The sequence below is a fragment of the Nothoprocta perdicaria genome, unplaced genomic scaffold (genome assembly GCF_003342845.1).
Source record: "Nothoprocta perdicaria isolate Ctin4 unplaced genomic scaffold, notPer1 scaffold_87, whole genome shotgun sequence".
NCBI lineage: Eukaryota > Metazoa > Chordata > Aves > Tinamiformes > Tinamidae > Nothoprocta > Nothoprocta perdicaria.
This window is the reverse complement of record NW_020456165.1, coordinates 3,158,816-3,184,737: the sequence shown is the minus strand read 5'-3', so window position 1 is coordinate 3,184,737 and position 25,922 is coordinate 3,158,816. Positions and strand designations below refer to the sequence as shown.

Here is a 25,922-nt window from a genome sequence, read left to right as displayed (position 1 = left end):
TTTAAACCATTAATTTGTGTTGATTCCATAATAAAAAGATGACATCGAGATTAAAACTCAAGGCACAACCATGTACTTCCAGTTAAAGCTGTCTACAGTCATTTCTCATGGAGCTGCTGAAGTGTTTCATAGCCTCTAAAATCGTAGCGCCTCCAAGACCCTTCCTCTTGGAGCCCCTTCTTCCCACGTGCCAGGCAGACACGCAGGCTCTCCAGACACACAGGAGGAAAGTGCAGCACGAATTTAACTCATCCAACAGCAAGGGGCAGAATCCTAGCTGCCCAAGGGCAGAGGTGGCTGCAAAGCACTCGGGTCCTGTCCGAGCAGCCCCCTGAAAACATCTCGGAGGGTCTCGGTCTGACTAGGGCCCTGTTTCCTTCTCATACGCCAGACCAGAGATGGGCCAGGCTCTCTCTGCTGGTTTCTGTGCCCCTTTCCCCTATGGGGAATTTGTCCCGGTGTTCCCCACTCACCCCATGGGCTGCATTTATTTAATGCCAGTCCTTTGCTTTCACCTCCATGCTAGCACTGTGTTCCCTAATTGAGTCTAATGACTAGGTTCACTCATCGTTGAAAATAGGTTCATTCCCACCYGCAAAAAAACAAAACAAAAAAACACAGATTCAACCTAAAGGAAGATTCTGACCAAATATGCAGTGTTTTATAGCTGAGTTCCCCTTGGTTTTGCCTCCATTGCACTTCCCAGAAAAGCAGTGTTTCCAGGCCGGGGCGAGATTCCGCACCGGTAGCATGGAACAGAGGCCATGGAGGGAAGCACCCAGCTGCAATCCTCCCCTTCCCTGCACTCCGTCCCATCCTTCCTCCTTCCCTTGCCTCTCTGGGCCCCACATCCCTACACTCCTCATGTTCTTGCTCAGAAACTTCCCGTGCTTTCGCCTTAGGACCATCCCCTTTGCACCCATATCCTTGACAGGAACGTAAGAGTAGAGGCAGGTAGGATAGGAGCTGCTGAGCTGCATAAAGCTGCTGTTGTCTGGAAGTCCCAAGGAGAAGGAAAGTCTCCCTTGGAGGCCGCTACCCAAAAGCTGGTGGGAAAATGCTCAGAGCGCCCTGTGCTGCCTCCTCAAGCCAGGTCTGCGCAGTGCTGCAAGGCAGGTCTGTGCTGGTCACATTTTTGTTGCTTTTTAAGCAAGGCCCATCCAGCAGATACAGCAACATCTCCAGGAACATCTCCTGGCAAAGGCAGGGAAGGGAGGAACTACCAGCTACCGCCTCCGCTTTGCACTGGCAAAAGGTGACCAAGGTGTTCTTGGGGAAGCCCAAAATCCACCAGGAAAAGAATCAGACCTCACAGGGACCTCATGCCCCCACAGACATTGTACACAAGAAGCAAAGCGGGGAAATGATCCTGGTGCAGGGCACCCGCAGCAGAGCCGGGGACAGCCATGACCACCTCCAYGGGCAATAACCAGCCTCACCCCTTGCACCTGCTGCCCACATGCAGGAGAGCTCCGCTCCGAGACCTTCCACCCTGCTCCTCTGCGCCGCAGAGTCCTGCTGCTGGCCAAAGAGCCCACCTTGCTGAAGCTGCACGTCCCTAACACAGCCTGCAACTCCACAGTCCATGCGTGGGTTTTGGAGATCACCCTGGCAGCACCTGCACCAGGGAGGAAGGTGCCTCCCTTTGCCTGCTCCCTTTGCCAGGGCCAACAGCCCCTTCCCCAGCATCAACCCAAGGCTAGGCTGGCCCCAATGCAGCCCCTTCCCTAGGCCTTAGTGCCTCAGTGCTTCCTCACACCTGCTGTGATTAAATGGGAGCTGCCCCGTTTACATTTCACTGCAACAGCTGCAAAGGCTTCCTCACCTCCTAACGGGCTTAYGCTGAAAAGATTCAACATCTGCAGTAGCTTTTATCTGAAACAGGACAGTATTTCATAAACGGAAATGCTGCAGGAACATCATGTTGTTTTGCTGCCAAACACTCCGTTATAACCTCTCCCGTTTTGGTGCTGCTGTCAGGGGTATTTTCCCCTTTGTAGCACAAAGGGTCAYGCCAGCGAGCTCTGCTTTCCCTTCAGCATTAAAATGTGCTGCGTGGTCACTTTGTGCCGGGGGCAGAGCRCGCTGGGCTGCTCCGCAGCTCAGCCACGTTCAACATATGTCCTTCGTAAATGCTGAATTGCCTTTTCCACTCCCGGGTCTCTCTCTATGAGTTCTCACTTGAAATATTTTTGTCTGTGGCAAATGCCATCCCCGGATGCAGTCACGGCTGCTTGTTGGCTGAGGTCCTCCCTCTCCGGGCACGCACAAAGCCCCTTTGCAGGGCCACGCAGACCCCATAGGGTGACAGGGACCTGGCCCACCCTCCCACCGTGCCAYGTTCCAGCAGCTTTTGCAAGCAGTTAGCTGTGCTTGCAAACTCGGGAATTCCTGCAGCATTTCTCTTCTTTATGGCCTCCATTATTCCCTCGATTTACGAGGCAGCAAAGGAATAATAACCACTGCATCCACCCCGAACATAACCACAAAGCCTCCTTGGCTGCTTTTTAACAAGACCTTCCACAGTATTAAAAGTATGTTTTATTTTCTGTACAGTTCTCATCCCAGTCTCCGGGCATGGAAATGTCCACAGGGTCCATAAAAAGCCACGATTGCTCTGGTGCCGCGAGACCCCCTGTAAGGAGCCATGAGGGGCCCAAGGCGAGAGCCGCCCGCACCCAGTGCTGATGCTCTCCGGGAGTCAGTGGGAAGCAGGGAGAGGGGCCGGCAGCTCCGCTTCACGGCGGAGCACATTGAGCCCATGGAGCTGCTGCGGCCCCAGGGCGAGCGGAGTCCTSGGCAGGGCCCTGGGCGAGCTCGAGCGCTCGTCATCGCTCGTGCTTGGCGCTGGAGTCGCTGCGTTCCACCGTCACCCCGTTCCCGTTCCGCGGCGCCTCCTTCCTGCTCCAGTCCTTTTCCACGTAGAACTCGGCTAGCACAGGGCAGTGGTCCGAGGCGACGCCGCCCCACGACCAGTTGTCGGGAATCCAGGGGTTGGTGAGACCTTCCCTCACTACAGCCCAGTGACCTGCGGGAGAAGGAATTGTAGCGCCTGGATCAGGAGGAGAAGGATGCCTGGATCCAAACCCACCGGCCTGCAAATCCTTCAAGCCGATTAAATAATTCCCGGCGGCCTCCCCAGCAGCTGTGGAAAGTCACTACACACAGAGCAACACTACTCCCAAGTGACACCAACCACCAACCGCAGAGAGGCTGCAAAATCCAACTGCAAAGCAGCTCTACCTGTGAAGACCTTTTTCAAGCTCCGGCTGATCCAGATGTTATCCATTGACTTAGATCCTTGAGGATTCTTGGTGCTGATATTGGTGAAAGTATTGGAAGGGACCAAGTGATGGAACTTCTCCTTCCTTAGTATGTCATGGTCACTGCTGTCTGGGGCCTGGTTAAAGTCCCCTAGGATGATCACATCCTTTTCTCCTAGAAAACAGACAAAACAGGAAGAAAAAGAGACATCAGTGAAGCAAAAAGGCACACACATTGCTTAAATACAAAAGAAAAGGGAGAAAATAGCAGGAGGAAAWATACGGCTACTGAGTAGCACTACCCCGCACTACCTAGACTGTTTAAAGACTTATTTGCATTAGCTACATATTTACAGCCATTCTGATTGTGACAAAAAGAAATCCAGCAGGAATTTTATGCTCGTTTTTAAACATCTCCTCAACAAGATGGGYAACGACTGACTCGAAGGCTACATCACAGAGCTCTTCTGATCCTGGGGCTTTTCAGAAGCCCGTGGCTTGAGCTGCTTTCCTTGGGTGAGCGGCAGGTCCCCTGCAGCCCGTCCTGCCCGTGTTTGGCACAGCGCGTGTCCAGGGCTCCTGCAGGGAGCTCCGGGGGGCGCAGCCTGACACAGGACACACCAGGTCCAAAGAATCCAAGGGAAAACCCCAAGCAGCAGCCTGCTGGAGACCCCAAGTTATTCCAAAGGCGACCTCGGAGAAGAGGGCTGYTGAACCCCCTCTTTGCTCGGGGCCCTTGCGCCAACCTGCAGGCTTTGTGCTGTTGCTGTGGAGGCCGGGAGAGGGAGCACAGGTTAAAGAGCAGAACCTGTTCCCTCCGCGCTGCCCGTGGTGGCCGGGGAGGGCGCAGGGGCACCGCTGGCTGCCAGGAAGGAGTGCTTGGCTGCAGAGCCCCCGAGCTCGCCAAGGCGCCGGTGGGAAGCGAGGGAACGGCGGGTGCTCTGCCCTCTGCAAGCTGCAAACTGCACTGGAAATTGCATGATGGTGAAATACATGTCAAAATATAAAGGGTTAATGGCAGTGGCCCTTCCTCCTTAAAACAAGCAGACAAAAATAACGAGTAAAAAGCACTTTTCAGGCCCATTAGAATCGAGAGTAAAACTGGTGCCTGTCTAACAGGGAAGGACAGAGTCACTCTGGGAGGAACTGGCTTGTGAAGGTTTCAACCCCAGGATACAGGCAGCATTGTAAAGAGCTACCAGGAAACGTTCAAGTCGTGGCTCCGAGCCGGCTCCTGCCCTTGCAGCTCTCCCCATGGGGCAGGCGGACGTGCCCGGCCCGCACAGCGTCCAGCAGTGTGCAGGGAGCCCTCCTTTTTGCATGTCTCCCCGCAAGAAACAAATAAAAACGCCCACAGTTTTGCATGTCTGCACAAACACACAAAAAACCCCCAAGATCTCTCGCTTGACGAGAGCCGGGAGACGAGCCCGGCCTCGTTCCGCCGGGTGCGCCGAGCCTGCGGAGTGGCATCGAGGGGCTGGAAGGTGCTGGAAGCGGCCATGGGCTGCCCTCCTTCACCCTGGGGRCTGCAGCGGGCAGGGACGGGGCCACCCGGGCAGCACCGGCCTCCCGCGGCGCTTCCAGCTCAGCCGGGAAGCAGGGATGGCGCTCGGGAGGCTTCGGAGCGCGGAGTTATGAGGGTCACAAGTGACAGGGGCAGCACCTGCAGGGGTGCAGTCCCGTGCATGCTCCTTGCAGCCTCCTTCCCACACGTGAACAGGCTGGGAAGCCCCCCTGTCCTTCCCGGCAGCCCARCGAGCCCTGCGGTCCTTCCCTATGCCCTGACTCCGTGCCCTGATAAACTAAACAGGCCCTGCAACCCCCAGGGCCTTCCTGCAGCCAGCGGCAGCCAGGTGGCCTCTCAAAGGCCTTCTCAGCCTCATGTCCAACGCATGGAAAATCTCAGACCGTGGCCAAGGTGGGTGGGACAAAGCTACTAAGGCAACAACCCGGTGCATGGATCACAGCAACTTGGGTCACATCCAGACTAGAGCCCACGTGGCCATCACCCCACCGCGGGACACGGGGGCGGGCGGAAAGGATGCGGGAACTTGGCAGCCATGGAGCCGCTCCGGAACGGCTGKAGGGAAAGAGGGGAATGGGAGAACCGGGATCCCCTGGAGCAGTAAAGGGCACAACTGCTGCATGACACGGAGGCCCTGTCGGGTACCCGAATCTCCTCAGGTGCCTCTTCATAAGCATGAAAGATAATGAAGGAGGGCCTTAGCAGAGCGGGATCAGAAACTSCCCCGTAGCATCCACAGCAAAATCAGTCCTCATCACCCCTATCTGAAGGGCTTACTTGGAGGAAACTGAAGGGCTGCAGTATTTCTATAAATGTCGTTGATTCTGGCAGAGTAATCCAGTAGTGGAAAGCAACCGAATCCTATCATGTGTGTGTGAAACAAGGCCTGCACCCCACACGCTCGGGGAAACTTGAGTCCGTTCTCRTGTGACAGCCTGAGCCAAGAGCAAGGCCCTCCAGTAATGTGTACACCATATGAAAGGAAAAACACGAAACAACAAGCAGCCCTGATGGTGTCGAACTAAATTTAGATCCAGAGGAAACCTAACTGTTGACTTCCAAAGAGCTTCACGTTTGTCTGTGTCTCAGTACAGCCTCTGGGGTTAGGCCAATGATCCCTTCGCTTGGCTGCAGCCTTTTCAATTTCAAGGTATGCGGACAAATACTTAAATCAGTAGCACTTAAAAATAGCTCTGGCTTCTTGCAGCTCCAGTGGAAACCCAAAAGCACAAGCATAAAAAGTGCAGACACCACTGGTGTTACAGAAGCTGGTGACTGGCCCTGCAAAGCTGGGCCAAGCTGAAAAGCACTGGGCACACAACCCTGTAACCCTCTTGTGCCTTTGCTAAGGAGTAAACAAGGTGCTAGAGTTTCCTGTTCCAATAAAAAGCTCACTAGCAGCACTCTGAACGCACAACGTGCTGTTTTGCTGCATGGAAAAATGCATGTTACTCATCCTGGCACAAAACTGGAGCAGTTGATTTGACATCAACAGAATTATTCTGCATATTGCACCCATGTAACAGCAGGATTTGCTTCCCGGTCTCTTGTCTCATTAGCAGACATCTCCTRCTTTGCACTGAATTTTCCAAAATACCTCAAAATAATGAAAAACAAACACATAGAACCTATGTCTTTGGGGGAAAAAAAAAAAAAAGTCATTAAGCTTTGTCCTGATTGCTGGTAGGTCTCACATACATAAAGCAGATACAGACAAGCTTAACCTCAGCCTCCATATTTCCTTTTCCCTGAAGTCGGGTCTTATACTAGCCTAAAATAATGAAGGATTTCAGTAGAAGATCGGTAGAACAGTGTGAAAGCCACTWGGGACCCCTGTGCTAACTGTGTTGATTAGGACATGCAGAGGAAAAACACATCTAGTTTTACACATCTGTGCAAAACACCTCTATGGAGCATTCAGGTGTAAATACTGCTCAAGAGAGTGTGAAGCTGATGAGRGTCCCTGTGAACCTGCACGAGGACAGGCGTTCTTTCTAGATTCTTCCTGATTAGATAAGRTGATGGCTGTGCCCCTGGGAGCTGGCATGGAAGCAAGGCCATACCTTTCAGCGTCTCCTGCAGAGTGTGTGCAAAGCTGGCCAGCTTGTGGCTGTCGTGGTTCTTGCCTGTGTTTTCTCCTGCTGAGGGCGGCAAGGCCAGATGGAGGTTAACCAGCGTTAGATCATTCATTCCAACCTGGGGGAGGAAGGAGGAGAAATCAATGTGATAAAGATAGGACAAGGAAGGTCACAAAGGCGAAAGCAAATACCTATGTCAGGCACTTTCACTAGCCCGTCCTGGTTTCTAGAACTTGCTTTGCTCTGTGCGTGTGGTTTTCTTTTTTCTTTTTTTTTTTTTAAGACAACAAGAATACATTTGGCAACAATACCCCACTATATTTTCAGTTCCGGGGAAAACTGATGTTCCTAAGCAAACAGCTTCCTTCTGCAGCAGCTGCCAAGCGAACCTGACTGCTTGGGAAAATCAGGTTATGCAACGCCAGTTGTTAATAAGCGACAAATAATGTCATGGTCATTACATGGACTAATTACTGCTCTCCTGTGATCGGCCCAGACTTGCCACAGAGAATAACCAAGGAACTCAATGTACCTTGAAACAAGCTGCCAGCTCCCTGCAATCTTTTGGGACATGCTTCGTCCCGTGGCACAAGTAATACTCTTTCTTTTGACCTGTTATACTTAAAARTGTAACCCAAAGCATTACTAGAGATGTCCAGTTGCCCAGCCTGGACCCCTGCATCAGAGCCTGTGTACAGCAGGGGCTGCATGTTCACACAAGCCTATGCCCAGAACAGCCAACAGAGCCAAGCGACTTTCCAAAATGAGTCATGTTCTTAAGTGGGTTTGGAGCAATGAAGAAGCTTTAGGACGGAAACCCTGCAGTATCCCAGCAGTACAAGAGAGATCAGCCTCAGTCTCTCTGAAGTGCATAGACTTACCCTGCTATACAAGGCACGAGAAAATGCTGAACTGATAACATGTTCACCTCATGCAACTTTTATCTGTGTCTTTTCCAAGCCTCTCACTCAAAATATTTTAATTAAAAGCTCAACTCTGCGAGGGTCAGTTGGCCCAGCTGTGGTTACCTTGAAATGTGCAAGATACGGGTGAGGATACGAGTGCTTCCCGTTGCCGTTAGTTTGTGCGGTCTCCTGAGAAGATGCATCTTTCAGTTCAATGCCAGCTGTCGCATCCCAGAGGAAGCCAGAATATTCAACACCCTGGAAATTAAATAAATAAATAAATAAATAAATAAGGAAAACTATTAATTAAAAGAAGGTAAAACAGAAACATTCTGCCCAAATGCAGTCCCCTCGTTGCAACTTTCACCTAGATGTTTAGAAACTCAGCATCACTGTTTGTGTTGCCAGAGAGGTGTGTTACTCACAAAACACGTCGTGGCAGTAAAAGCTGATACAGGTTTATGTCCTGCCTTGGCAATTGCAGGGGCAGGAAGTCTAACTTGCTGCATCAAAGTGTAAGGGAAAACGGGCAGAAAGAGCCTGTGAGTAGGAGGTGGAAGGATCAGGTGGAAAAGCTTCTTGCTTCTCTTCACGCCAGGGCCCAAGCTCACTGGCCATGGCCACGGGAAGGTCCCTCTGTCCCATGGGCTCTGCTGAGCACGGTGCTGGAATCCGCACTGCTTTGCTCCCTCCACGTGCTGCCTGTCAGTAAGGGCATTGCTGCACCCTTCCATCCAGCCAACAATTTAATAAGCTGCTTTAACATACATAGGTAGACCATACCCAGGGCTGCCACAGTGTTGAAAGATCAAGTCGCAGCCTTTTATGTGGGCTGCTATGGGGCCTCATTTCCTGCTTTTCCAGCCAAGGAAGCTGATTCTTGCTGGTGTGGTCAGTAACAAGGTAGTTTATTACCCTTTTTTTTCAGCCTAGCCCTGCGTGGGAGTTCAAGTTCCCAGCACCTCCCCTCGGGCAGCTGTGGCCAGCAGCAGAGTTTTAAGGGGAGAGCACGAGAGAAACAAGGGTACCCGGGTGCTGGATCTTCAAGGGTATCCAGGTGCTGGCTCTTGGTCCCAACTGGAACTCAGCTTCCCATGGATGAGGGCCCCAACGTGCTGGCGCTCCCTCCGTGGCTTTGCCTTATCTTTGTTTGAATCCACTTGGCAAGGRCCTGCAGTGTGGTCATGAACTGCAGGAACTTCCTTTCAGAGCTGATGGCTCCTAATTTCACACGGTGGCCAGACCTTGTGCTACAAGAAACAGCACGCGCTGGTTCCTAGCTGCTCTCTGYGAGCCACACACAGTCTGGCAAATTCCTCTCGTGTGCAAGCTAAAAATACCTTGGCTCACTCAGTCTCCTGGCTTGAGAACTGGTCCAGGCCTCTCGGCCCTGTCAGTTCTCTCCACCTCTTTTTCCTAGCTGCAGTGTTGGCTAAATTTTTTTGGATTTTAAAAATCCAACCGGATTATTCCACCAGTCACAAGTATATAATGTTCAAAAGCCRAGCAGGCTACAAAGGTGTGGAAGAATATTCACAGTTCACCCTCTGTTCCTGGGCTCCAGATTTCACATTAACCCGCTTGCCAAAAATCAATAGGAGTGAGGGAACAAGGAAGTCTGATGCAAAGGAGGAAAACRATATGTGCAGACCTGATACGATCCACTGTTTTGCATTATTTAGCACTGTGGAGTATGGCATCAGTTTGGGCCAAAGAGGTTATATATTTCGGAGCAACACTGCATTACTTTATTGTGTTGTATTTGTGTATAGATTTTCAACCTATTAACTAACCTATTAACTAAGCTAAGAGGTAGAATAGAATTTTTGGCTTGGCTAAGGGCTTGTAGCAGAGCCAGATTTCGCTTCTGTTAAGGAATGTAAAAGAAAAACTCAGTAGATAACTTTCCTATTCCTGGTTTCACCACAGGCTGCTCCTGTAATTTGGGGAATCATTCCCACTCACATCCCTACCAGCAAAACAACACAGACAATGATTTTAAATCATCAGTTCACAGTCAAAACATCCACTGTTATCTTTGGAAACATGACTTGAGAACCAATGAACGACTTTGGATTTAAGAGAGGGCCTTATGAATAATTCTAGGAATAAGGAAATGGCAAGTGGGAACAACTTGGACAACTTTGCACAATTTTTTAAATTTAGTGTTCTAATGCTGTGGCATAACAAGAGATCCTGAAGGTAAACTTCCAGTCAGGGAATAAAAAAAGTCCCGGAAGGGATTAGACATCTGTTTTGAAACAAAAAGTGTTGTCTGGAATTCTTTAAAACCTTGAATTCATTCGGACCCTTAGTGTCTTTTTAAGGGATGCTAGAGTGGGGGGCTCATGTGCTGTTTGCTGCTTTTTGTTCTTTTCTCCTCCTAGGGTTTTACCCAGGAAAGCTGCAGAAGTAACTACCCCTTGCAGCACACCATGGTCCAAAAAATGTCATGGCACAAAGGGTGAAGCAACTTGACTTGGAAAATCCAGATACTAAGAAATGGATTCTAAGCCCTGTGATGAGCTTTGGGACACAATCACAGGCACTTATTTAATAACAACAATATTCAGAACACATGAAGATGGCCTTATGCACTACTACTAGGCAACCTCCATTTACTTACATGTCCCGGTCCTTATTTTCCTCACACAACAATCCTGAATGTTGCAGCTGCATTACAGGAATTTTCCTGTTCAACAACAAGAGGCCTGAGTCTGAGGAGGACCTTGCTCCAGGTCTCACTGTGGTTCTTAAAGGCCAAAGAGAGATTACCCTGTGGTGGGATCATCACCTCTGGTCACAGTTAGCTGAGTCTAGCCCTACACCTCGGATATTATCAACGGCAGCAAATACAACTGCTACTAACCTTTGGGCTACTACCTCACTTCAGTATATATATATATATATGCATATGTATATATATATATGTATATATATGTATTCCCATGACACAAGATGCTGCAGGGAGGGCATACTGCAGCACAGGGCTGATTTTAAATAGAGCCTACAGCATATTTTGCATATCTACGTGCAGAGCCCTTTAGGGAATGCACAAGGTAAGCTCCTTTTCCATTTGAGGGCAGCRTGCCGAGCAGCCCCTCTGTGGCATCTTCCTTTGCAAACTAGGAAGGTGGAAGCAGTTGTAAATTCCAGACAGTGCCGTAGCCCAGAACAGGTATAGCCGCCTAGTGGAAAAATAATCAGGAATACTTCAGCATGTCAAAGGCAGAATGAAGGATTATTTCCTTGTCYTAATGTGTGGCTTTTCCTGTACACTTCTGCACTGTTTCTATCCACCAAATCAGTCCCCAAACACACAGGCACCTTCTTCCTTTATGCTGCAGATTGAGGAAGATTTTTATTTAAAAAAAAAAAAAAAAAACCTAAAGCTGAATAAGAAGTCAGCTTAAAAGAGAAGAGTTCCTGCAAAAGGATTTGCAGAATGGTTTGCCTCAAACAAAACAAAAATATGTCATTGGTTAGAGAAAAAGGAAAAAAAAAAAAACCACAAAGCAAAATGCAGGCTTGGGGATTAATGTACCTTATGTAGCTGGCCCGAGGGCTTTTCGGAAACAACACCCTTCCAGCATCCTCTAGGGCCCTTCCACTTGCGGATGTTTGGCAACGTCGGCTGGTTCAGCTCCATACAAAACTGCAGAGGGGAAAAAAAAATACATCAGCTTTGCAGGTTTGAGAAAGAGAGCAATCAGCAGGCGAAGAGGCCCTGCCACGGCAGAGCAGGAGCAGCGGCCATACTCTCCTGAATTATTAAACACAAGCCACTTCAAATGTGAGGCCGTGTCTGACACGCAGACCAGGCACCCTGCAGCAGTTAGCTGCTAAACTGGAGCTGTGGTTCTGGAGGCAGCAGGAGCCTCCGCAGCCCTCGGAAGAGGCTGATACGGGAAGGACAAAATATGTCCTGGGCACGGGGAGAGCAGGATAGGGGCAGCCCCAGCTCTGCGGCTGCAGCCGGCTGAATCCTTTGGGTTCAGACAGCTCTGCCTTGGGGCCGAGGCCGCACCGGCCTCTGGCAGTGCCCAGGGGAGAGGAGGAGCCTCCTTCTCACCCCGTTTGGGGCCTGGCGTGAGGCSGTCTAGGAATGTCTGCTCCCTGCAAACACTTCTGGTGGCTGTGGGGCAGCCTCAGGAGAAGCAACACGCCGGTTACTCGAGGGCAAGGAAGCAGAAAGCTCAGGCTCAGAAACCTCAGACAAATTAATACGTCCAAGAGCAAGCTGGGGGTGCTGCAGGAGAGTGCAAGCCCACAGGAGGGAGGTCCACACAAGTGCAGGGTATGTATCAACACCTACATTTTAATGGACAAATAATAAACTACAACCATGAAAGGTCTTCCAGAGACAAACCACACAGGCTGCTGTGCAAATTCTGCCCCAGGTTTGTAGCCTTTTTGAAAATGCTGTCAACAGACCCACAGGATGTCAGCTGAGCCACATTTTGGCCTGGCATTTGATGCACCTATGACTATGTATGTCCAACATAAGCAGTCTGTGGTATATGCACTGTAGGAGAGAGGTTTTTGCGGATGTTTAAACCTCCTTGTGCATGCATGTGTCAGCTGTACACCCATACATTCTGATCCATAGTCTTCCTACGGCTGTACACAGCTTCTACAGTCTACACAGCTGTACAGCCACAGTCCCAGGGACAAGTATACGGATATGGAGACACATAGAACCATCCCACAGAGCATGGATGATACAACTGGGACAACCTGGAAAGCCTCTGAGTCCACCTGGCTATGACCTTCCACCTGAAAAAAAAAAAAAAAAAAGAGAGACTATGCCCTGGAAAAGCCTTTTGGTTTATATTTAAATCTGTTTGTGTATGTGTTTGTTTGCCAGAAGTTTCAAAACAGAGCTCAAGAGGGAACTGCTCTGTGGTGTCAGATACTGAAACTGAGGTTTCTGCCCTGAAATGCCCTCTTCAGAGCAGCCCCTGCATCCACAGGGCCATTCCACAACAYGCAGCAACACCACAAAAGAGGATTTCGGAGGCTCAGGGTAACCTTTCCTGCACAGACACTGATTCTGCACAGTGGGACGTGCCTCTGGCCAAGCACACTTTGAGGAGCTGCGATGGTAACTACACAGATGGAGACATTTCCTATGTGGGGGACCAGTGAAAGGATGGGACAACAGGTCTGCGTGGCTGTTATTCTTACAYCTCCTTTATCTTCTGTTTCAAACAGCATCTAAACCTGCTCTTTTAATAGCTGCCCTGTCCCTAGGTTCAGCATCCTGGCGTCTAAAGCTCTGAAGTAAGCATTTATCCAAGAAATACGTGATTCCACAGCCTTTTTATGTCCGAGGGCCGAAGCATTTCAATGCCTTGCCCAAAGCCAGGACGCCAGACATGTGTTTGAAGTAGCTCCTTGCAAGGCCGAGCCTGGCGGGACCTCCTTGTGCAGGGGGTTCAGGCCCAGGYCCACACACAGGCCGGGCCGTTAAACAAGGAGGGAGACCAAGGACAGAGCCCTGTTTTCACACAGGTACCGATCGCTACGTAATAAACTCAATAAATGGCACCCATAACAGCGGTCGTTCCTAACATACTGCTGCCAGCTTTTCCCCAGCGGGAATTCGGCAAAGTTTTCCAACACCCAAACAAGTTTAGGGAGCAAACGCGCGGTGAAGCTGGTGGAAGGCAGAAGTTCCGCCAAACTGGCAAAAGAGCCAAGTTATCTTTGGGCTGCAGCGGCCGAGAAAATCCAGCCAGGGCTGAGTAAATACCGCAGAAACCATCRCTTTATTAAAAAGAGCATCTGCAGTCAACGGGCTGCAGAGTTGTTTCCTCCAAATTGATTTTTTAAGGCCCTGATTTAACTTTGCTCAAACAAGAAGCTGACAAGTGAGATTAGAGGGTTTGCTCAGAAGGCATCAGGCCGCTCTGGGCACAGTTTTGGCGCCTGCAAACTCGGCCTAAGGCTCCTGGCTTTAGTCGGGGCCCATTTTCCAGGCCTTAGGGGCGTGCAGATTTTGCGGATCTGGCAGCTTCCTCGCTTAGGCCGTATTTTTTGCTCAGGTGGGAAGGGCATTTCTTAAATCACATTGTTCTGCCCACAAAGCTCAGCTGGAAAATGTGGAGGGAAGATGGGGCGAGGTGGGGATGAGAGGGGAGCGGGAACCAGCGCTGCTGGGCTGGCTCGCACCGGCGGCCTCCATCACCGGCAGCTCCCTCATGCGCCCTTCCTTTTCCCTCCCCAGGGCACATTAAGCCCTGCCAGCAAAAGCCACTTATATTTAAGCATATTTTAAGTAAATGTACACCTTAAATTGAACACCTGCTGATGCAGGAGCGCTGCTTACCAGGGGAAATGCCAGCGAGCACTGGGCAGAGCTGCAGACACGGTGCCCAGCGCAGGCCTCGCTATTTGTGCCCCCTGTGCAGCCGCTCCAAGCGGGCACAACAGTCTCCTCTCTTCCCAAAAAAGAGCGCCCTGCTCGGTGCCAAACCCCTTGTGAAGAGGAGAGGGGAAGCAGGGAGAGGAGCCTGGTGGGTGAGCGGCTGCCGGGGCCTCTGCGCAGCCATCGCCCCATGGACTTCAGAGGGCACCCGGAGCAATTAACTCTCCCTTCTGCTTAATTAGCACAGATGCTTTCAGGCCAAAAGGGCGCTGCAGGGAGTGTAAACAGCAAACTTGATTCATTAAAGTGAGACCATTTTGGTTCCTCTTTCCAAAGGGGAGAAGTAAGAACAAGGAGAAAAAAAATCCTTTTTTTTTTTTTTTTTTTAAATGTTTTATGTGAACAGATCCTTTACAGAGCACTAGAGAGAGAAGCAGGAGATGCTTATGAATCTCCTATCGATTCCTAATCATTTCAGATCTAGTAAGAGATGTTCGCTTGGTAAAGGCTGGACATCCCTATGGTGAGAGAGGCTTGAAGCTCATCATGACCTGTGAAAACTGCAGGAGCTGCCAATAGTTTAGAGGGGCAGGAACAACAAAAATAAAAGATGCTTAACTATATTAGGTCAAAATTTTCCACCTTTCTCAAATTGCTGGTCCAGGAAAAATCTTAAAGTGGAAATCTGGGCCTGTGCATTAATAATAATAGTAAAAGTCTTCTAATACTGGGTTCAYTTTCTTGTTACTTTCCATGGACTTCTTAGTAGTAGTTCATGGACCTCAGGAACATTCAGGTTAGGGACTGGAAAAAAATGAAGATAAGGGAGAAGAATATTTTATGCTAGAGAACATCTCCCAGTGATGGATTTGTGCTTCAAGAAAAAAAGAAATAAAGAAAATAGACCTAAGATACACGCTGTGAGCTGTGGAGCTGTATCTGAGGAGCCCCAACCTCTAACCCTGACTCCTCTGATAGCAAAACACCCCTCCTGAAACAAGCAGAAGAACAGGATTGACAGGGACTTCATGAGGTCAGTTGGAGCTACTATCTTTTAATACAATCTTTAATTTGTATTTCTCCGATTCTCCCTCTTTCCACTTCATCACCCTCATCTTCTATAATATTTCCTCTGCTTCATCACTGGGTATTCTCTACGCTAAAAGTCATGCTCGTGGGACTAGCCACACATTATCTTTCCTTTTTTATTTTTCTCATCCACGAGCACAAAGTTATTCCCAACCAGAAAAAGCAGAAACAAGGACCTGTAACCCTAATGCAATGCACAGCATGCAGGACACAGCAAGGGCTGCTGCCTCCCAATTGAGCCCGACCCAGTTAACCTCAAGCTCTCAGCAATTTTTTTAACAACTTCAATTTTCCCATGATGTGGCCTGCTTCGGCAGCCCTTCTCTTGAGGGAAAAATAGAGCATTTTATGAGATGTTTTGTTAGGCTAGTAGAGGCAACTGAGTTGCCTTTCAGCTGCCTCTGGATCCGTGTAGAACCCAACATAACCCCGGGGAGAAGGAAGCACTGTTATGGCTACAGCCCAGAGCACAGACTCAACACTCAACCACTTCCTCCCAACATCAGCGTCATCGCAGCCAGCCTTGTTTGCTTGCTTTTTCCTTGAATGCATCCATTTCCTCTGTGCAGAACTAGCCCCAAAATCATACATACAAAAACCGTGTATACACACACACACACACACACACACACAAAATCATACAAATTCTACCTGCCCACTGTGAGCCCCTTCTGGGAAGGTGTCTTTAATGATACTGTAATGTTTATTGCTTGTGTTGTTCAAGCATAGACAGTACATGAAGGCAAATAAAGCCTGGGGGACAAAGAGGAGTGGCTGGATAGCTCATGATGCGTGTCTGCAAAGGGGCTCAAGGGCCCCCAGGGACTCCATTTCAGGTGCCACACACCCTGGTTTCGGGAAGAGCTTTTCACTTCTCCCTCTTGGACATAAGTGTACAACAAAGTTATAGCTTTATAGAGAAAGAATGGGGAAAAAAAAAGTGTGTAATGTATAGCAGCCAAATTATAAAATTTAGGAGAAGAATTCTCTGATGGAAGCAAAGATGAAGAACAAATACACCGAAAGGTCAACAGCCACAGAACAGCCTCTAGGCACATACTTTCCATGTCCTACCAGGTAGCTAAGCCCTGTTATGAACCTGGCCCTGATTTTGAATCATCCCACGGACAGGAATTCAAAAAGACCCCAGGAAGTGCACGAGCCCCTGCCAGCACTGCCACGTTCCTCACCTCGGCACCGGGTGACTGTGCAGGAAATAATTCTGCTCTCTGATAATCTTAACTCCATCTCCATTATCAAAAGGGTATAATGATTTGTTTCCATACTTAATTCTGCTTGAATCAAACCAGTTAGATTTCTGGTTTTTGGTAAAGCTACACAGGGTCAGTTGGAAAGGAGGAGGCCTGGACGCTTTCCCTCACAAACTGTTTGCTTTCCTTCTTGAGTACTTATTTTGGAAAAAGTCAACGAGCTTCTACAATATCCTCCCAGCAAAATCACAACTAACCACAGCCCTCTCGCAGCTTAATCCTTTGTAATATCTGAGAGGAAATTACATTTTTTTTATCTTTGAACAATTGATTAAAAAGTGAGACTCTAGCCCATAAAAACAGCTCTACGTTCATGTTTTGATCATAACGGCCCTGGGACAACAATTCAAATCATTGGCCAGTGTACGTTCTTCTAGCTTCACTCTAAACAAAGCTGTTATTTAAACAAACAAGGGCTTTTTATAGATGATCAAAAGGAAGGCACGGAAACCTTTGCTGCAGAGCACGGGCACATGAACCAGCAGAGACGATACCGTCAAAATGGAGCGCATACCGTTTTTCAGCCAGTTTGCTTTGTAGTGAGAAGCAGTCTTCACAAACGCTCAGTGCAACTCTACACTGCCCCTTTTCTATGAAAGAGGGCACCAATATTTGCAAAAATGTGTGTTTGAGAAGTTTTGTTTCATATGAGCGTAACGCTGCCTATTGGAGTTGCCCCGGTTAAGATTTAGGTGGCCCAGGCCCAGGATGGTATCTGTGCTCCCCAGCAGACCCGGGCCACAAGGCGCCTTGTGTGGGTAAGAAAAATGAATAAACACATAAAAAGATGATAAATCACATGAAGTAGGTAACGCTTTTACGGGAAAGAAAGGAGGGAGGTAAGAGCAGCCTGTTGAGAGCAGATTTTAATACATTCTGCACAGGGACACCGAAGGCACCATGCTACAGTTTTGCTTCCTCATGTTTTATACACTCACTGTGCTTCACTGCGTCCCGTCTCTCCACTGTGACTCCCTATAATGGCTCCTCTCTCTTGACTTCCATCTTTCATTTTATAGCTGCTACATGAAATTATATAGTCTTCTGTAGAAGCTTACTGTACCAGGAATTGATTTAGCTTCATTTGGTAAATGATACATTGGGCTTGGAAAAGACTGTCACTAAAAGCTTAGAATATTTCTTTTCTTCGTCTATTTTTAAGCAACAGCTCCAGTGTGATGTCTAAGAGCAACCAAAAATAGAAGAGCTGCATTCCAAAACTGGATCTATCTAGACAGTGTTGTGAGAGCAAGAGCTGATAAAATCTTTAAATATGCCAGGTAATTTAAATATTTTTGAAGACCAGACACTTTTCCTGAGCACATCAAAGCCTTGCTTCTTTTGGTTTTATTTTTGGCTCAGAGGCAAGTGCTGCAGCCTATTGGTACCTACTACAATGAATTAAAATATACATATGTTATTATTAAGAATGGGAAACTACAAAAAAAAGATCGTTTGAGACCTGAAATAGGATGGCTTTCAAAGAATGCAATGACTTTGGAGGAAAAAAGATTGACAACAGGTTAAGTCAGGTTGTGAAAAGGAGAATTCTCATTTTGAAAGACTCCTGAGATGTCTAGAGGCTTACCTGTGATTTCCACTTTTAGGGGTATTCCTTCATGCCATATGCTAACATATTATAACGTTTACCTGAAGCTGAAGAGTATAGCTCTGAAGCACTTCTCCTTTCCTTTTTTTTTTTTTTTTTTCCTTTTTTTTTCTTGGCCTATGACAGCTAGCAATCTATGACAACAGCATTCCGTGTGTGTTTGCAAGACACAAGTTTCTCATTTCATCTTCTACTGCCAAAGAATTGCACCGTGCAACACAAGGAATCCATACTAGGGACGACAAACTCGCACGGGTTCTAGTTTCTCACGTTTCCATTACAAGCTGAGATTTGAACTTGTACTGCACGGGACAGGCATTTTGCAAAAGACACACATTATCCAAATACCACTTTCCTTTCTAAACATGGTGAAGGAATTTGGGTTCAGGAGGTTGTGAAGGACAACCACAAAGCCTTGTAATTTATTCTTGAAGTCTTTTCGGGTTTTATTCTGCATAGACAGGCAGAGTAACCAGTACCTGTCTTAATGGCATGTGAAGGGAACTTATGTGATGTAGAGAAGAAAGAAGAAGCCAAGAAGCCCACATGCTTATTAAGCCATCTTTTTCTTTTCTATTTTTTTTTTTTAATCAAGCTGCTTTTTACAGGAAAATTCCTTGTGTTCAACAACTTTCCCTTCACGGCTATGAAATGCTCTGCCCCATTAGTTAGCTGAGCTAGAATCACAGCCACCACACACTATTGAACTATCTACTTATTACTGTGTTTTCTGCTGCAATGCTCAGCTGCTCTTTTCAACTTGTTTCCTTTTTTCCTTCCAATTAATTATTTCCAAAAGAAGAGGACAAGGGTTTTTTTTTAATCCACCACTTCAGAAGAGCACAGGCTGCCTCCCCCAGGAGCACACAGCTCTCCTGAGGAAAGGCATAATTTAGATTATTTGCACAAGAAGGCATCGGATCACGGATGGCTGTGGATACTGCTCCACGGAGGGCAGCCAGAAACGAGCCCTGCAACCACAGCACATGGAAGCTGAGCTTTGCACAGCTCTCCATGGCCAGAGCCTGGGCACCAAGTGTTTGCAGAGCTGATCCCAGCTTGTGTTCGTGGCCATCCGCAGGGCACCAAGCAACCAGGAGCCTCCGGACCTGCAGTTATTTCTTCACACCGAGCTGGTCCGTTTCACTCAAAACGGGGCAGCTCCATATCTGGGAAATTAGGCTTGTTTTTTTTTTTAATGACAGGCTTGGGAAAAGCGTATGGGCTGCAGCGTGTGTTTATTGCTGCACCTCGAGCTGGACTCAGAGCAGCGTTACCTGCCGCGACACACGGGGACACGGCCAAGCCCTTGGGAACCGAAAGCACTTCCCAATTAACAGGGCACTTTATTTCCAGCCATCCCTTTCCAAGTGTTATTATTTCTGCTCTTCTCCAACCGATTCACTTTTCTGTTTAGAGTGGGCATTATTTTCCATGGTAAGAACACAAATACAAGGAAGAGAGAAGTATATATAATGTGACTCACAAGCATTGCCACTTGCAAATATTTATTCTTCCCTCTGGCACTGATTATACCACCTTATAGAACACTGTGCCACCTTCTGCACAGGTATTTAAAAATCGGCCTGTATCCTATTCCATGGCTTCATTTTTGGATGCTTATTATCAGGAGGATCTCTGCAGTCTGCTAAAATTAGATCATTTCACCTCACCTTTTCTTCATACACCTTTTTCTCTCTATATTCCTTCACAAAAGAAATATTTATAGAGTTGCAAGAGGAAAAGTAATAATAACAAAAAGAGGATTCACAGAGCTGTGCAGGGACAGACAACCTACTAACCCTGTACAAAGTTCTGCTTTAGCAGATGTAATGGACACAGGCTCCCTGTTGAGAAAAATCACATTACTTCATGAAGATCAACCACCAAAAATAAGAACAGATTTAGGCTGACATTACATCACTCTTGCTGCTACGTCCATCAAAACATTAAAATTTATATTGATTGATCAACTTTGCTCTGTAGAGAATAAGAGGCAAAAGCTCTTTCCTTGCAGGGTTTTTCAGATGATTTAATGGATGGGATGCCCCAAAGAAGCCTACTGGTTGGTAAGAAGATTTCTGAAAGAGAAGCTCCTGGAAAAGCAAAGCTGTTGCTGCTCCCCTACAATGCCCTTCAACTACAACTGACACCTGTCAGTTTTTACACCCTTCAGTCGCACCCTGGTGAAGTCTGAGTCCAACTCGCACCTTCAYGGTCACTCGTGTTGATGGAAACCAGCACCTCTCCACTCAGGAATGGAGAGGAGAGACCTGAGGCTGCCAAGCATCTGGAAGAGCCTGCTGAGAAATGCTCAGCRAGTCCGTGGCAAATTGTGCACCCCCTTTTCCTGTTCCCTTCCTCGTGTGGCCATCCAGGACATGCAGATACACTCAGGCTTCAAAGGGGCCAACCTCTTTCGGGACAGCAGAGCTTCAAGAACTGGCAATACATATCTCCAGCCACCAACTCTCTAACTGCCAGCTGGTTTACAGTCTTCAAGGAGCAGTTCCCGAGGGAAGCATTGGATTTCCTTGCAGCTCCATCACGGATGCCAGCAATGCTTCCCGGCCTCTCAGGGAAGCCACCCTGGAGAGCTGCAGGGCTCAGCTGCAACACAGCTCCGGCACCTCCGTGCAGCACGGGGGCAAGGCCGTACACGGGAGGAAGGACGAGGCYAGCCCTTCCCTCTTCATCCTCAGCCGAGGACTGGCGGTTGCTCCTAGGGCTCTGCTGGCCCGTACCTGGGAATAAGGTTTACCTGCGAGGGTGGCATTTAATTTAACTTTTTGCGAGGAAAAGGTGATGGGACCAAACAGAGGTCCCAGGCTGATGAGCTGCTCCATGGCAAGGAGGGGCAGCTCACGCTGCAGCTGCGTCCCAGCTGCCCTGGGAGCTGCAGATACGGGAGCAAATTCCTGCCCCTGCATACGGGAACTGATCAGCTCACACATGCAAGCAGAAAGCAGGACCTCTCTTTGGAACATCCAGAAGCTCCCAGGGATAACCTTTCACAAATAACCTGCTCTCCTCTGACAGGGATTTGGGGAAGAATACTGATTACAATGGGCTTAATCACGATTAAACGCTGATCTGGCTCAATCTACTCAAAAGCAGACAAAAGATAAATAAAAACCTCTAGCAGATGCATTTCATACTGGAAGTTCTGGAACCTYGATTGACGTCACACTTTTTATGTTCAGATAATATCTGGAGGAAACTGTGCACTGGGTGAAGAAAACAAAAGCAGATTTCTGCTTGAAATTCTCTGTGCAGAAAGGGGAACACTACAGCAGTGTGCAGCTCAGTGCTTCAAAACTCTGTTTTTGAAAATAGCTGAAACATCCACTATTGCAGTGATACATCCCCTCTTCGTCCGGATCTCTCCACTCTCTCCCTGTGGAAGTGGGAAATACTCCTTGCTGCATTCAACGCTCAAAGGCCTCTCCCTTCAAACAAAACCTAGGTCTGATCATTGACAAGCAAGTAGATTTTCTTTGACTACATTAAGCCACCTCCTCTTGTCCCCAATTGTGATTCATTGATTCCTTAAGCATGATACAGAAATTCTGCATCCTAGGAATGGGTGGCAACGAGTGAATGTGGCCCAAGCACAGACACGGACGTTTCGTGCAGGGAACATTTAGCACATGGACAAAGCTGAGGCCATACGACATGAGACAAGCGCCGGTCACAACAAACAAGCCACAGGTAGAAAAAGAAACCATTGGCATCCTACCTCACCATCGAGGAAGGAGGAAAAACCCCCACAACAATAACAAAGAATAAGAATAGATTTGAGCAATTGCTTAATTTGGGTGCTAGTTGTTTAGCTTTCCGGATTATTCCAAAGSGCTAAGATGTTCTCTTCCAGGAAAGAGAAACAACACTTCACATGAAGAGAGAAAGGAAGCGAACATAGCAGTGTATAAACACAGAACCACAGACACAGACTTATTTTCATAGTGAAACCTCTGTTACGTAGCCTGGTGTTCCAGCTGCAAAGCATCAACTTGAGGAGCATCATCCCTGAGCAGAAGTCACTTCCGACTGCCGCGCGTCCCTAACGCCAGCCCAGGTCAAGCAGAGCAGCCACCACGTGTGACCTGGGCTGGTGGCTCCCACCAACACAATGCAAAGAACATTATTTGCTCCAGAGTTTTGTGATTTTAGCAAAATGAAAAGCTCTACGGTGATACCAGGACAGTCAAACAAAGCACTTAAGGTTCACCAAAACAGACAATAATCTCTAATATCATGGATAACATTGATGTCCCAGCTTAACTTCATGGAGAGACTGTTTCAAGGCTGCCTACAGCAATGCTTCCATTGGTCCCTGACTATATGTGTGCCTTAAACTGTGATTTTATAGGAGCTTCTGCTCACGTGCATGCTYTGTGCTACATCTGCTGGGCTTTTATTGCATCCCAAACAAAAACATGAAACAGGCCTCCCCTGTTCAAATTTTTGTCAGTGTTACCTTTGTTCTTAGCTAAATAGTTCATTCTGTCATGCTCAGTTTGTAACAAAAAAAGACAAAAGTATTCTGAGGAAGGCTCTTCATAAACATGCTGCTGGCATCAAAGCACCCAATGCTAAATCACTTTTTGCATACTTGTTGCCTTTGGAAAAGCACTATGGWTTTAAATGCAAAACCAGAAACCAATGTGAAGCATCAGCTGGCTGAAAAGCTCAACCTGCTAATTATCTGAACAGATTTATTTTAAAATGATAAAAACAGCATGTTCCTCGGGGGAATGATCTTTTCCCCTTCCCCCAATAAACGTGATTAATGCTTGCAAAGTACACCAGGCTTCCTCCTGTGCYGTTAAGCACTGGGGAAGATGAGCTTGGGTGAAGGGCAGAGCAGCACCTCGCAGGAAAGCTGCCGAGCGGCTCCGAGGCCGTCGGGGTCTGTAACTGCAGCCGGACAATCCTGCCCTCTGCGTCAGTCAGCCCAGGTACCAACGCGGGCAGCATCTGGCACGAGTTTGGCTTACGGTGCTGTTGGGTGGAACGTCCCCCACCAAGCAGCAGGATCTAGAGAGTTTAGCAGGGTCGTTGTACAGCACAAGACTCCCTGCTGCTTGATCGATTTATTTGCAAGGGTCAAGGTGGGAATAAAAAACGAATACTAAACTACCAAGATGATAAAGATGGAATTAAAAGGGGAAAAAAAACCCCAAGAATCTGCTGGAAGAAATCAGTAAGTAACTGAGGGAGGGACAGCTTCTGCACTGGTGGGCAGCCCCTTCAGCACAAACCTTCTGCAGCATCTTCTCAGGAACCCAGCCGTGGCAGCTCCCACCACCTTGACATCCTGCTGCATCCCGTGCTTGCTTCCACCTCCAGAATAAAACTTCCAAGAGGTGGCAGTAAATTGGGCTTTGCAGGGCCAGATCATCTTTCTTTACTGTCTCCTTACGGATCTGAAAAGGCTCACCACACCTATACTTAACTTGGATGTGATTTGATTTAATGGAGGCTGTCTGCAGCCTGAACATGGATTTGCGCCCATCAGTCTTCTCAAGGGGACAGACATTGCTGTTCACCAAAGTGATTTTATTCATTCTGAGTTTTTATGTAAGTATCAGGAACATATATCACTTTCAGAGCTCGGCACTGAGTTTTAGAGGCTTTGGAAGTTCCAAAAACATCATCTATTACTTTATGCAAGGAAATATGACAGACTGGAAAATGTATTATAGGAGGACACCCTGAGGTTATTATGTCCATAGCTAACTTAAGGGAAACCTTCCCTTCAAAAACATAAAACCCGTGTTGCAATGAATACTAAGATCTGATCGTTTAATAATATTCTGTATTCCTGCAATATCAAGCAGATATATAATGATTTATGAAGACAAAGCTCAGCACGCTCTCAAAACCYGATTCTGCAAGCAGACACGACAACGAATGTTTTTCAGCCTCCTGTTTTTCCCACTCTGTACTTGAAAAATAAAGGCAGCAAATTTCTTTGAACTTATATAATTCAGCGCTGTTATTTTCCAGAGGGCTAAAGTGGCCTTTTACATTCTTTAAGCCTGGCATTGTATGAAAGCAGATATCAAATATTAAGGCGGCTCAGTGTAGAAAGATCATTTTTCTGATGCTGAGCCTTTCTGAAGAGCTTCCTGCAAAGCCACAAACAATGGCTCCAGTGGCAATTCCCACCAGGCTGAGGTCACTGCTTCTTGCCAAGCCTTGTTTGAGGAGGCCTCGGGCCAAGGGGAGGCACAGGCCTGACAAAAAAAGGTGAGAAATGTGCAGTGCCTGTGAGGGGCCACAGAAGCTGACAATCTGTCTGAGGCAGCACTACAAACTAGTACAGAACAAAACAAAAAACCCCACAATTTGTTCATATTAATCTCTCTTGAAAAACGATTAGGTTGAGAACCTAATCTTCTTTGCATACAAAACCTGCAGGATCACCTTCCTCGTCCTCTTTTGGCGCCTTTTAACAAAATCCCCCGCTTTGGACCCAGAGTCAGAGCTCAGCAGAGGCCCYTCACCCCTCCAGGTGAGAAGGGTGACCCAAGACCTCTCTTCCCGGATTTCTAGAGTACCCAGCAAAGGCAGCAAAGGAAGGGCTGGCTGTAACTGGAATACTGCAGCACCTTCTCTTTGGGAGCAAGAGGATCTGCTCTAAACAGAGGATCATCCTCACCTTTCATTCCCACCAAGTCTCCTCAGGTCACTGTCAGGTGGAGGGGCTGTTTAGGTCATTCCAGTGCTGCCACAAAACCCATAGATGCAGGTGGTCTCCCAGCATGGTTAGGAACCCAGTTGTTTTCTTTGAAGCCTATGGAGCCTTTTATATTCCCATGGTGTTTCTCAGCTGGTTCTTTGACCCAAAGACAAAGTAGCTTGTGCAGAACATGAAGGGATCCCTACTTCCAGGGTGGGCATTGGGAGTCCAGCCCTACACTCCAAGGCAATAAAATCATGAAATGATGAAAAGATGATACTTGTTTCTTCACACAGCGGGAAACGATCTATAGGGTAACTGCTGTGTTTGAAATACCCTTGGCTGAGGAGAATCACCGGGCTTTGGAATTTAAAAACAGAAGGCATGCAGGTGCTCCAATAGCCCTAATGAGAAGCAGCCGAGTCCCCTGCTGCTTCTCCAGGGCCCCATCCCAGCCTTTTGTTGCTACCAGCCCAGCTCTGCAGATGGGATCTCAGGCTGCTGAGACGCCCTCGTCTTGGCTGAGCCTGGGCCACACGTGCTCCTCGTGCAGGGCTCCCACATCCACAGTGGCAGAAAAGGCCAGGGCTCCACAGGGCTCCTCGCCTGCATCCCATGGGACATCCCCGCAATGTCCCATGGACATCCCTGCTGCAGCTCCTGACCAATGTATGGTACAGGCCATATTTCCCCGTGCAGACCTGGGGACAGCTCACACTGATATAGCCTACACACTCAGCTGATGCTGCTTTGATCCCTCCATCCCTAAATTAAACCACATTTCCTTCCAAGGAACCTTCTGCTGTCCTCCCGAGCTGCAGGTTGGAAGGGGCACTTTCCTCTTCAGACACTCATCTTTGTTATTTCAAATCATCTACTCCTTCTAACTGCTAGCAATGAGCAGACTTGTGGCTCTTCAATGTTCAGTGTGATAGGACAAGGGGCAATGGGTGCAAGCTGCAACACAGGCAGTTCCATCTCCATGTGAGGAGGAACTTCTTCCCTGTGAGGGTGACAGAGCCCTGGAACAGGCTGCCCAGGGAGGCTGTGGAGTCTCCTTCTCTGGAGATCTTCTAAACCCACCTGGATGCCGCCCTGTGCCCCGTGCTCTGGGTGTCCCTGCT

General features: G+C 48.1%; 1 protein-coding gene across 1 annotated transcript in view; it reads right to left on the bottom strand.

Annotated features, from left to right (window-relative positions):
• Window positions 1–2,523: 2,523 nt before the first annotated feature.
• Window positions 2,524–25,922, bottom strand: part of EEPD1 (endonuclease/exonuclease/phosphatase family domain containing 1) — a 49,911-nt gene continuing 26,512 nt past the window's right edge. The window contains exons 3-7 of the mRNA XM_026052333.1: window positions 11,316–11,426; window positions 7,895–8,029; window positions 6,852–6,984; window positions 3,244–3,438; window positions 2,524–3,028 (exon numbers count right to left, since the gene is read on the bottom strand). Coding sequence (XP_025908118.1) covers window positions 2,829–3,028; window positions 3,244–3,438; window positions 6,852–6,984; window positions 7,895–8,029; window positions 11,316–11,426 — 774 coding nt within the window. The 3' untranslated portion in view covers window positions 2,524–2,828. The remainder of the gene's footprint in view (window positions 3,029–3,243; window positions 3,439–6,851; window positions 6,985–7,894; window positions 8,030–11,315; window positions 11,427–25,922) is intronic.